This window comes from Montipora capricornis, chromosome 3 (genome assembly GCF_036669925.1).
Source record: "Montipora capricornis isolate CH-2021 chromosome 3, ASM3666992v2, whole genome shotgun sequence".
NCBI classification, from domain to species: domain Eukaryota; kingdom Metazoa; phylum Cnidaria; class Anthozoa; order Scleractinia; family Acroporidae; genus Montipora; species Montipora capricornis.
The window spans coordinates 59510766-59522479 of NC_090885.1; the positions used below are offsets into that span (position 1 = coordinate 59510766).

Consider the following 11714-nt stretch of genomic DNA (forward strand, 5'->3'; position numbering starts at 1 on the left):
TATATAAAGAATTAAAAGACGAGTAAAGGCCCGTGCAAACGCTCGCAACATTGTTGGCCAACAAGACGCAACATTGTTGGGTCCAACATGTTGCGAGCGTTTGCACACATGTTGTGTGTTGTTGCGTGTTGTTGCGACTTGTTGGATGAAGTTTGACCAGTTTCAAACTTCATCCAACAAGTCGCAACAACACGCAACAACACACAACATGTGTGCAAACGCTCGCAACATGTTGGGCCCAACAATGTTGCGTCTTGTTGGCCAACAATGTTGCGAGCGTTTGCACGGGCCTTAAGGTTTTCCGAGTGTTATTGAACCTGTAACAATCATTCCTAGAACACTCCCGTATGAATAGATTGCTGTACGGGTCATGTACAGGAACTCATGACCCGGAGCCTACAACTCTAGTGTGTTCGTGTCACGGCCGATTTATTTTTAGATTGAATTTCCCGCGAATGAGACTCCCACAGGAACACGATGACCAATTACAAGAAATTACGCTGACGTCATAGGGTCACCGAACGGGAACTGCCTTTGTTTTTTCGGGAAAAGATAGTCTAAAAATAGATCGGTCTGTAAAAATGCCGTTACATAGGCCCAGTATGGGAGCTGTAGGCTCCGGGTCATGGGTTCCTGTCACGTACTAATAGCCACTTTTGTATTTGAAAACGGCTGTGTGAGTGTCGTGTAGCAACACTGATTTCAAAAAAGCGGCTCTAGTGGCCCAACAATCCCAGTTGACTGTGTTAATCTCTTCTCGTTGGAAAGGAAGAACATCCTAACGAAAAGGACACAAACTTTTTAAACTCCTTATTGGATTAATCCCGAAATTCAGTTGTTGAAAGTCCCTAACCCGCAATACTATAGTTTCCGTGTATTCATTGGATAAACACTTAGCACTCGTGAAATTGGGATGCCTGCGGTAGCCGCATTTTATCGTGCGCCAAGGCTACCTAAACGCCATCTCATCGATACCTGCTCAGCCAGGATTTTTTCAAAAAGTTAGTTTGTGAGGACCACGAGGTTCGCCAAAAAGGGAATCAACGTTTCTCACCCTCGAATCTGCGCAGTCTTTAGACATTTCGAGTTCATTTGCTCGTCAACAGAAGAACCCACATCCAGTCTCCGACTAGCTCTTTTTCATTCTTTGATGCATAGTCATTGTTTGATTTAGTAGTTTCAAGACATCCTTTATTCATTGGGTAAAACCACTACATTAGTGGTACATTACCTTCAGTCTCAGTAATGACAAAATGAAATTTCCAGATTACATTCTTCAATAAAAGGCAACCGTTACAAGAGTCACACCTGTTATCTGCATTGCATTGAACCTACAATAATCCAGTTAATGTAGAAAGTAAGGCAACTGAACGTAAAAAATAATTCTTAGCAAAAGGCATTGACGTGAATGCTTAATCTAAATGCGTCACGTAATGCTCTTAATACTCGCTGGACTCCTATTGCAATTATTTGCATCAAAGCATTTGCATACGACGGACAATCCTTCGGAAATAGCTCCAAATTAGAGACATTGGTGTAAAGATGAGTACATATGACTTCACCAACACCAGACATTTCATAGTTCTTCGCGTGAAAGAGCGAACGGACCAAGAATAGTTTCACAATACACCTTATTCCAAAATGGCCGCAAATTAGGTATTCTCTTGTTTTTATTCAAATTAAACCTTCATGCCTCGATTCTTTTGAATTTTAAGCTTAAGAGCGAGGCATCAAGGGCTAATTTGAGTAAAAACAACCTGGAAAAATATTTAAACGGCGGCCATTATGGAAAAAGGTGTATTATGTTGAAAAAACTAGTTGATTTCAAGAACACTTTCAATTTATTTCAGCCTGTTTGGAATCTCAGACAGTCAGTTATTTGGGGAGCATGGTCTCACGTTCGCTTTGCAAGCTGTGGGAACTTTAGACAATCTGCACTTACAAAGTAAACTGATTCAATAATGGCGACAATCCTTGACAGATTAAATTAAAAATTGAGACCACCCCTTCCCCCAAAATCAATGATGGGAAAATGGCCCGTAATAGGCATCGCGCGACTTATCTTGGGGAAGGGGGGATTTCTGTTCCATTTTCTGTCCAAAAATCAACAACCAATCAGAGAGTCCAAAACTGATTGGTTGATTTCTTATTAATTCTGATCAATTAATCTCTGTGTGTACTTTTATCACCAGCCTGGGAATTTCTTTAGCAACTCCATTCCACAGTAAATTGCGTTCAATTGTTACGTAAAGGAAGTGTGTATTTTTCCTGGATTATTCGTAAAAGCTCTCACCCTCTCAATAAAAAAAGGCAAGAAATTGCCATCCAGTCTCCAGGGTAAAATACATGTACGTAATTGTTTTTTCCATCAGATGTAAAGCTTCAAGTTTTGACATGAAAGTAAATATCATACTGCACAATCAGGAAGTGATACTCCAATCTTCAAAGATTCAAACTTAACAAAATTTGGCCGGTCAAATTATGGTGCATACATGTTCAAATGTGCGACGAGACACACAGGATATTAACAACAGTACTTATCTCTTCACAACAACTTGAAAAAAAAGCCTGTTAACAGCACTGATGATTAATAAATTATTACTAACGACTAGAATTATGGTAAAAAGTACTAAGACAAGCTGCCCCTACACACAAAAGAAAGGATCACCTAAACTACTGATGCATTTAAAACATATTCAAGACTAATAAGCTGGCATGACCCATAGGGTACAATTTTTGATTTGTAACATGAATGACATTGCATGTATTAATTTTGTATCTACTTGAATTTCAGAACCAGTCTGCATTTTAGCACACATGTGACCAAGGTACTACAATTTGACACAAAAAAACAAATTGGCAGTGAAGATTGTTGACTTGCAGAATTTCATAATTATTATCTGTAACAAACAAAGAAATCTTGTCATGGATTTAACTTAAATCTAACTACTGAAAGTTTCTAGTTTGCATTACATAAATGGAGCTCCAAATTCCCTTGCAAGCAACCTTGAAGCATTTTCAGCCGCTTTAGTTTCACTAAAAGTAACATCCTTTCCCAAAATCGGGCCGTTTTGCACTGGAGTCCTGACCATTACATGATGATGATGATTATTTCAGAATTTAAGACAACTTGGCACTTGGGGCATATTTGCACCAGGGAATACAGATGTGTAGTTTCCAAACAAGCCCTTATTGCTCAAGAGTTGAATCAATTTGGCTTCCTCCGGCATTATCTAGTCAAGACCCCACTGAAGTTAGTTCAGCTGCCAACAAAGGTTTGGTCATTGTCAGAGTTTTTATTTCTTTTGACATACGAATAATCAGTTTATCCTCTAATGCCGCAACACCTTTGTTGACTAATGCCCAGCAACATTGGGAAATAAATGTGTATTGTTCACATTCTAAATGAAAATGGCATCCCAAACATACACATTAAAGCGATAAAATAAATCAATCCCAAGAAAAATAAGTACTTACAACTAAAAATCTAGTTAATTTACAGCAAATTTTGCATAAGCACTGTTTCCTGTTTCTCTTGAGACTTACAATGGTCCCTAGAGAAAACAAAAACAATGCTTATTCAAAATTTGGGTGGACAAACAAAGAGTATTATGGTATTTTCTGCTTGGGCCAATTCAAAATCCCACAATCAAACTTGTGAGCTCACACATACTGCCAAACTTATTGTCACTCTACTTTTTGCATGAGAGTGACTATTTCCCTGAAAACAAAGTAAAAATGTGTTCCTAATTCTTATTTTTCCCTTCAAAATTACAGGTTGGGTAATTAGGAACAAAAAAACCACCAGGAACTATTATTCATATTGTTAACTGTTCATTGACGGTGTCCTGTCATTGTTGAGCCCTCCTCAAGCTTCACAACTTTATACATTAAAACAGATTGATTGGTTTTTTTTTCTTTACTGTAATATGCCAACTGGCTGATTTTGCATTTAAACGGCAGGTCAATGCCAATTGAAATTGACTTTCACCCAGAGGATGTTAATATTTACTCTGCTGCCGCTGCAGTATCAGCATTCTTCTCTCCTTCATTCTTCACATACTTTGCTGGCCGCTCGCCCTTCTTGCTAAACTTCTTGACCAAAGCATCTCGGAAGCTCTTCTTCTTCTTGACTTTGGTCCCCTTCTTCTTTGTTGGGCTTCCTGATTCATCCGTTGTTGGCATCAAAAGCTCACCATCAGGTCCATCTTCATCACCATCTTCAACACTCTTTTCATCCACAGCATCTCCATTCACCTCTGTGATCACCACAACTTTCTTCTCTTCTTTTGTTTCATCACCATTGATTCCCTTTTCATGTGGCGATGACTCCGTAATCACAACTTTTGTTGTCTTTACAACCACTTCCTCAGACTAGAAAAAAACATGAAATATTCACAATTGAGAGCAGCCCAGGCCGAGGGATTAACCACATTAGGATAATGAAGCGTGAGTGCTTTCTCACCCTATACAAAAAAAATTATATTATTTGCCAGGATTGCCAACTTCCTTGAGCCACCAACCAAACAAATTCATTAGCCAAAGCTCTTGGAACTGGGAATAGTTGGCAATGTTCAAGACCTCTAGGTTCAGTTGAATTGAGCACAGTGCTTCTGTTACTTAAGCCTCACCTGCTCAATGTCTTTATCAACCCTTTCCGGCATGAGATCCTTTATTATAACCGGCTCATCACTATCAAGTTCAACCTTCTCCTTCTCTTTCTTGTATTCTGTTGACTTCACTGGAGTATTCAACCATTTGACACGGTTCCTGTATGTATTGGCACGGCCTGTGGAGTGTGCTCTTCTAACAGGGTTTCGTTCTATCTCAGGTGTGTAGAACATTTTTGCTCGAGTGGAGGACACTGTGGATGGTGTTGTTACTTCTCTCTCAGCTGGTTTTTCACCTTGGAATATCTCAGGATTCCTGTAAACATAGCCTGTTTTGTAACCCTGAAAATAAAATACAAAGAAATGTTTCCACTTTAATTAAATCAGCCGTAACTTAAAACTGCAATTCACAGTGTATGACATTGTACAGCCCCCAGACCAGCAGGACACTTCGTCGATTCAGAACCTAGTAGATAAATGGCCTAGCTCTCTAAGAGTTCTTGTAGCTCAATAGGTGGAGCATCTAACCAGTGTTATGTACAGAGGTCATAAGTTTGAAGACTCTGATTTTTCAGTTGTCCTCTCACCTGTTATCAAGCATCTTGTTTATGATTTTGATATAATATTAAATTATTTAAACTGTGGTTACATGTATAATGACTCTATGATGGTTTACAATTCTCCAAGAGATAGAGCATAATATTACACAAGGAGAATGAATGATGGTGAAATATATTGAAATTATTATATTTTTAAGTGGGGTTTGACTCCAAGCAAGACTGCAAAAAATGTAGGCTTGAAAAGGACTTAAACTACATTTAGCCTGGAAAAATCACAACATTTTACAAGTCATTTTCTTACCATTGAGTCCAGTAGTCGCATCCAAGCTTCAAACTCTAGCTCTCCCTTTTTCCATTTGATTTGACCAGAATCCACTCCTCCGCCACCAGATTTAACTGTTTCCATGACTTGCTCCTTGGCCAAATCTTCACACTTCACCAAATTATCAATTCCAGCAGAAATTGCCCTTACCTAAAACAATGACAATAATTTTAATGGGAGCATCAATGTCTAAAACTTTGAGACACAGTAAAACAAATTTAGTGCACTAATCATGCAAGACGTTATCACTGGAACAGTTCTGTATCAACATTATTATTTATTTGCATTTTGATCTTAGTCTGAAACTTTCAGTGTTAAGTGGCTTTAACCTTTGCATTCCAAGCCCGGCCTGAATCGGCCGTACGAAGTAGTATTTTACTCTGTCTAACACCAAAGTAGTTCACTCTGTCTAACGCCAGACAATTTTACTTGTCAATGGGTTAACCCCCTGAAAAACTATGTTCCCTTTAACCCTTTGACTCCCAAACCAGCCTAAACCGGCCAGACTTAGTATTTTACTCTGTCTAACACCAGACGATTTTACTTGTCAATGGGGAACCCCTGGGAGTCAATGCGTTAATCAAAAGAATTCGCTAACAATTATGACTTGTAAGTGGTCTGAAGCACCTTTAACCCTTTGATGTCCAAACCAGCCTAAACCGGCCAGACTTAGTATTTTACTCTGTATGTAAAATTGCTCTGTATGTAAAATCTAACACCAGACGATTTTACTCGTCAATGGGGAACCCCTGGGAGTCAATGGGTTAATCGCTCACTGAAAAACTATGTCCCCATTAAGTCAACTCTGTTTGAGTATGACAACAAAATATTAATTCATTTATTTATTCATTTTTTCCAACCATGCCATCTGTACACCACATGGTTCTTTTAATAAGGGAAAAGGTTTTGAACTCATTTTTGTGTGCTGTTAATTTCTTTTTTGAAATGATAGGTTGGAGCAACTAACAGTGCAAAAGCTCTGAAATTAAAAGGACAAGTTCTGCTGGATCATATCCCTCTTTTTATAAGCCAGTTATACAAATTTATTACATGCAAAATCTCAACCTTGCGTTATAGGAAAGGATTAACTTTCTGGGGGCCATAATGATCTGAGAACACACAAAAAGTTTTAAGGGAATCAAAATGCAGTTAAAAGAAATGCCAAATCATTGTGTTCAGCACAGCTCAAACAGCATAACTAATCAAGAAACTGTCTTATAATTTTTGCCAATATTACATTATGTCACCAGTACTCAATTAGGTTGGAATTTGATGATTAATTATTGTCCTTGAAGAAAGAGAGCAGCACGCTGAAAGTGCCCATCAGAAGAGAAAAACATTACCTGTTGTTGACAAGCTCTCACAGCAGCATGAGCAAGTAGAACCACTTCTTCTACTGTTTCTCCACATAACACAATACCATGGTTTCTAAGAATCATGGCCTTGGTAAGAAAACAAAGATGAAACATCAAACAGTAACACATGAAAAGCCAAATTCTTCAGTTCAATGAAATTTTCTAATAAACAGCCAGCAAAATGTACCACCTACAATTTTGGCCAACTTCTGAACATCTATGAGCATAGGTAACCCAAGCTCACAGAGAATATTGCATTACATAAATTTTATGAGGGTTTGTATGGGGAATTTAGCGATCGTTATTTATGCCGTTAAAATTGAAATATAAATACATAGAATTTCTTACCTTGCTTCCTTGTCTTATTTATGGTATGTTCTTAGTATTTCTGGCCGTTTAAGCGCGATTCTAGGGAATTTTAGTTTCACCGTTGTTCTGTCATATTATAGAGGGAAAAAAGAAAACCAACAACCCACAGGAATAGCGATGAAATGGCCAAACCACACCACAAAAACACTGACAAGGTATCAAAAAGACAAGGGAAGGCATTTTTGTCGATTCATGTTGCTTAAAATTTTAGCTGATCATGATGCTAAAATTATATCCTTAGCTTGGGGTGCCTGTGCTATGAGATACAAAAACTGAGTTGCGAATTATCGCAAATCACAATGCTCACAAGCACAAAAGCAAAAGAAATGGTTGATTAATATTTAAGTTTTTTACTATTTGAATGTTTTTGGGTTAGAGTAAAGAGATATACTTTTGAAAAATCTTCATGAGAAAGGAGCTATGTCACGCAAATGATGCAATTTCATGACACTCAAAATTCACAAAAAGCGTGAGTTTCATATACACAATCTTCGCACTAGCAAGTCGTAGCAATAAATTGGATTAACCAGGAAGTTAAAGATATGTTGTTTGCTTCAACAAAAAAACTGTCTTCATTTTACACTATAAATAATGACAAAATAGATATTTTTTTGAGGATAAAATCTTGGCTACCTATTAATCATTTGTCAGAGAGCAAAAAAATTCCTGTCTCCTTGCGTATCAACGCACGTATGCAAATCTGTTAAGCTTGAATATTACACAACATGATGAATTCACAAAGGCGACCTTTTCCAGCGAAAAATTTCTTATAGGCAAAAACCCCTTCCTACTTCATTTCAACAAAATAAATTTGCAAATTGCTGTAAGTGAAATTGTCCAGTTACAGTGACAGACACAAGATTGTAATCACATTCTTGAGAACACACAAGTGCCACTGTTCAACCCCTTTTCAGACAAAAGCGTTCTAGCTCGGTTGTGGCTTATATTCCCACCCATAAAAGGGGTTGTATAACAAATTTCCACACCACCACAGTCATGATGGACCCAACTTTACTTACTTGTCGCTATCAGTTTACCCTCAACAGTACCTTGTTTTTATCACCCAGATCCTTCACTATAGATTCTTTTTCTTCCTCATTTGTGAAAATACCTCTAAAATCATGGTAGGACACTTCACCGAGCTGTTAAAAATTATAATAAAAGATAACACAGTCATTTTCAGTCGTAAACAAAACATAATTTATTAAACATGCAGCACCTTTTAAAGATAAACAAATTTCCAAATACTGGGTTTGATACAACCATTAACCATATACTCCTACTTAAACAATAGAATACAATGAAGTAAAATACAGCAACTGGTGGGTTCATGAATAAATTCTTTTGATCTTTGTCCAGACTGTGGAATGTTGTTGCGACGTCAGGAATTGTTCCAAAATTGTCTTTATGCTTTCCCATTTGGACGAATGGAGAATAAACTCTCTCTTTTTATACTTAACTTGAGGAACCTCAAGATGATGCCCTTTGTTTAGGACTGAATTTTATCGAAATTGGTCTATTCCTAGACTCTAAAACGAGGCTGAGGTTGAGTCAGTTGCTTATCCTCCTTAGCAGGTTTTTCTATGGATAAACCTGCTTTTTCCTCTGAACATCTAATATTTGATTTTCTTTGATCAGCCTTAGGCTGACTTGCAAATCTCCCCAACTTGAAAGGGCATGTGTGCTCGATCATGTTAGGTTAATACATGTACATTATCTCCCAAGAGTGACAAATCTAGATTTTACTCTGTTTTATGACAGATGAGTCTATTCATCAATGGGGACCAATTCAGGCGTAAAATGGTTACTTAAGGCATTATTACACTTGAGATGGTAATGGTAATTAGCAACTGCCTGTGGCCAACTACAACTCCGTACTTCTTGCTCTCATCTCACTCCTCCCAGTTCCAAGAAGACTGTTTTCTTTTTAGAAATTTCAAGGACACAGCTAACAGAAATTTGAACATTCACTGACAGCACACTTGAAATATTTTTCTTCCATTCTGATTGGCAGAGGACCGTGTTATTTGTTCATCCAAAATTGTGCAACTCAGGGGGTATTTACACAAGACTGGGAAAAACTCAGACCGGTATGAACTTGCAGCTGTTTACATGAAACCGGGACAAGATGCTTGGTGCCTGGTTTCAGGATGAAACAATATCTTTTTTCTAACAAGTAAAAGGCTGATCCAAAGCATACAGGCTTGAAATGTCTGGACCCGGTCTGTGATTTGTTGTGACTTACATGAGACCAGTACGAACTCAGACTGGTATGTGAATTTCTCACACCGGCTGAGCAACGAGACAAAGTCAGTCCGGTCTGAGTTCATTGTCAGGTGGGTCTCGTGTAAACACATTTAAAGAAAGGTAAGGAGGCCGATACGAACTCATGCCGGTCTGACTTCAGCCCGGTATTGTGTAAATACCCCCTTAAATTAATGCTAGCATATGTGTAGCTTGGTGAACATAACCTTCTGAAGTATGGGGGAAACTGGACAAGCAAGGGTCGCTTACGGTTGTAATGAATCAAGGACGATGTCTGATGCATCAACTCAAACAAAACCAGTGATGTATAGAATATGGGGTCAACCTGGGCGCACAAAAAAAATCGAATGTTTATGCAAATTACAAACGCCAGGAAAAACATGTGAACGGTGAAATTGAACATTCCCATTTTTCACAACTGCGAAATGATCAAATTCCCTAAATTTCAAGGTAAGCTGCTATTTTTGGATTTTTATAGTCAAATGATTTCATTTTGTCAACAATTATGTCCAGCTTGAGGAGTTAAGTTTTGAATTCCCACGTGATGCGTGACATGACCTGAGCTGTTTTTAGGCGAGACAATCGGTAACACTTTCGAAGCCATACTTGAGAAAGACGAGCAAAGTGGCAATGTTTTACAGGTTTAAAAATGAAAAAGTAAAGATTGCGGCAGGTTTATGTAAAGACGTTTGGGTTTAATACACGCAAACCTTTTTACTGGTTAGCTGGGTTGAAAATAAATTTTCAAAATATGAATCACCACCGCTTGATTCCTGTGGAGCTTTTGTGAAAACTGCCATGAAACAATGAAACTATGGCGGCCCAAAAGCTATCAATTTTTTTTTTGAGCAAGTCATCTTGATCTGGACGAAAATCATTGCTACAGGACAGAACTAAAGTATTTTTTCCTTATATTATCAGTAACGTGTTTAGTGGAATGAGCTTTTTTGTGGATTTGATCGAAGCGCCAGTCACAGCGTTATTTGTTTAGGGCTCTGTTTCTAAAACAACAACAAATAACATGATATCTTCCCCTTTTTTTTCTATTTTGTCATTTCATATACAGGGCTAAAACAGCCATAACCTAAATATATTTTAGCCAAGCAGGAGCAGCCGTGAAAAATCGTAAAAATATTAAATTTGCATAAACTGTGATTCCCGGGTTCATACAAAAGTAAATTATACTGCTTCGCCGGCCGTGATTACTGCTGTCACAACAGAAGTAACAACTCTTTTGCAAAACTATAACCAAGAAATGCTAAAGTCCACGTTCCAAATTTAATGCTATTTTTTGAGAAAGAATCAAAATTCGTGCGGCCGCTGGCTATCACATGGAAAGTCACAGATTATGTTACATGTGAAATCATGTGGAACAGCCTTTGAACCGATTGATACGAAGGAAAAAAAAAACATTTTCTGAGAGGTTTTGTAAACTGTAACCATCAGCATATTAAAATTTATAGCCGCCTTACCCGCGACTGGGTAATTTTTCTCACTCGCCCGAAGCCAAATGTTAGTTGCCTCAGGCAACCAGGTGCCAGTTAGAGCACGGCCTTGGGTAGTGTAAGTGCACTACACACTATGTCATCGGGTTGTAAGAGTGTAAGTCTGTGTTGCCAATAGGCCTCAAGTGTGTGCACATATCATGAAAGTAAACAGGTCTGTTGGAAGCGTGCGTGAGTTTCGAGAAAATAATGAGCCCCAAAATCGGCAAGAATCTGTGATACAGATGAATGTTAAAGTAGCTTCTACATGTAATTCCAAAACGATGGAATTACCTGGTGATATATAACCTCGTCTAGGAGAATAAATTTTTGACTTTGCAGAAACAATGGTCAACCTCAAGAGTTGGGCGATTGCAATCTTTGTGTTGAATTTGTACATTTCTTGTCAATCTTTAAAACACTTGAAAGAAAAAACAAAAACCCAGTGTCGCTGAATTCGATGTCATTTTCGATTTTGCGATTTACTTGTGCAGCCAAAAAGTACAATAAAAGTCTCCCACAATGTTTTTCCCTGATCGTAACTTTCTATATTCTCGGTTCAAAATTTAAGTTGTTTCCATGTTGCAATTTTTGTTGCTGATGGCAAAATATTTTATTCTTGATCAACACTTCCTTAAAACTTCCTTGTGCTCTTCCTAAAACTGCGAATCAATATTTATCTACTTTTGCATCAATATTTGTTTTGCATAAAGCAGGCTAAAAAAATCTGTACCTTGCTTAGTTTGCAT

General features: G+C 37.9%; 1 protein-coding gene across 1 annotated transcript in view; it reads right to left on the bottom strand.

The window, feature by feature from the left end:
• Nucleotides 1–1164: 1164 nt before the first annotated feature.
• LOC138043530 (alpha-adducin-like) overlaps nucleotides 1165–11714 on the bottom strand; it is a 17325-nt gene continuing 6775 nt past the window's right edge. The window contains exons 4-8 of the mRNA XM_068889855.1: nucleotides 8266–8358; nucleotides 6836–6934; nucleotides 5472–5642; nucleotides 4632–4952; nucleotides 1165–4374 (exon numbers count right to left, since the gene is read on the bottom strand). Coding sequence (XP_068745956.1) covers nucleotides 4009–4374; nucleotides 4632–4952; nucleotides 5472–5642; nucleotides 6836–6934; nucleotides 8266–8358 — 1050 coding nt within the window. The 3' untranslated portion in view covers nucleotides 1165–4008. The remainder of the gene's footprint in view (nucleotides 4375–4631; nucleotides 4953–5471; nucleotides 5643–6835; nucleotides 6935–8265; nucleotides 8359–11714) is intronic.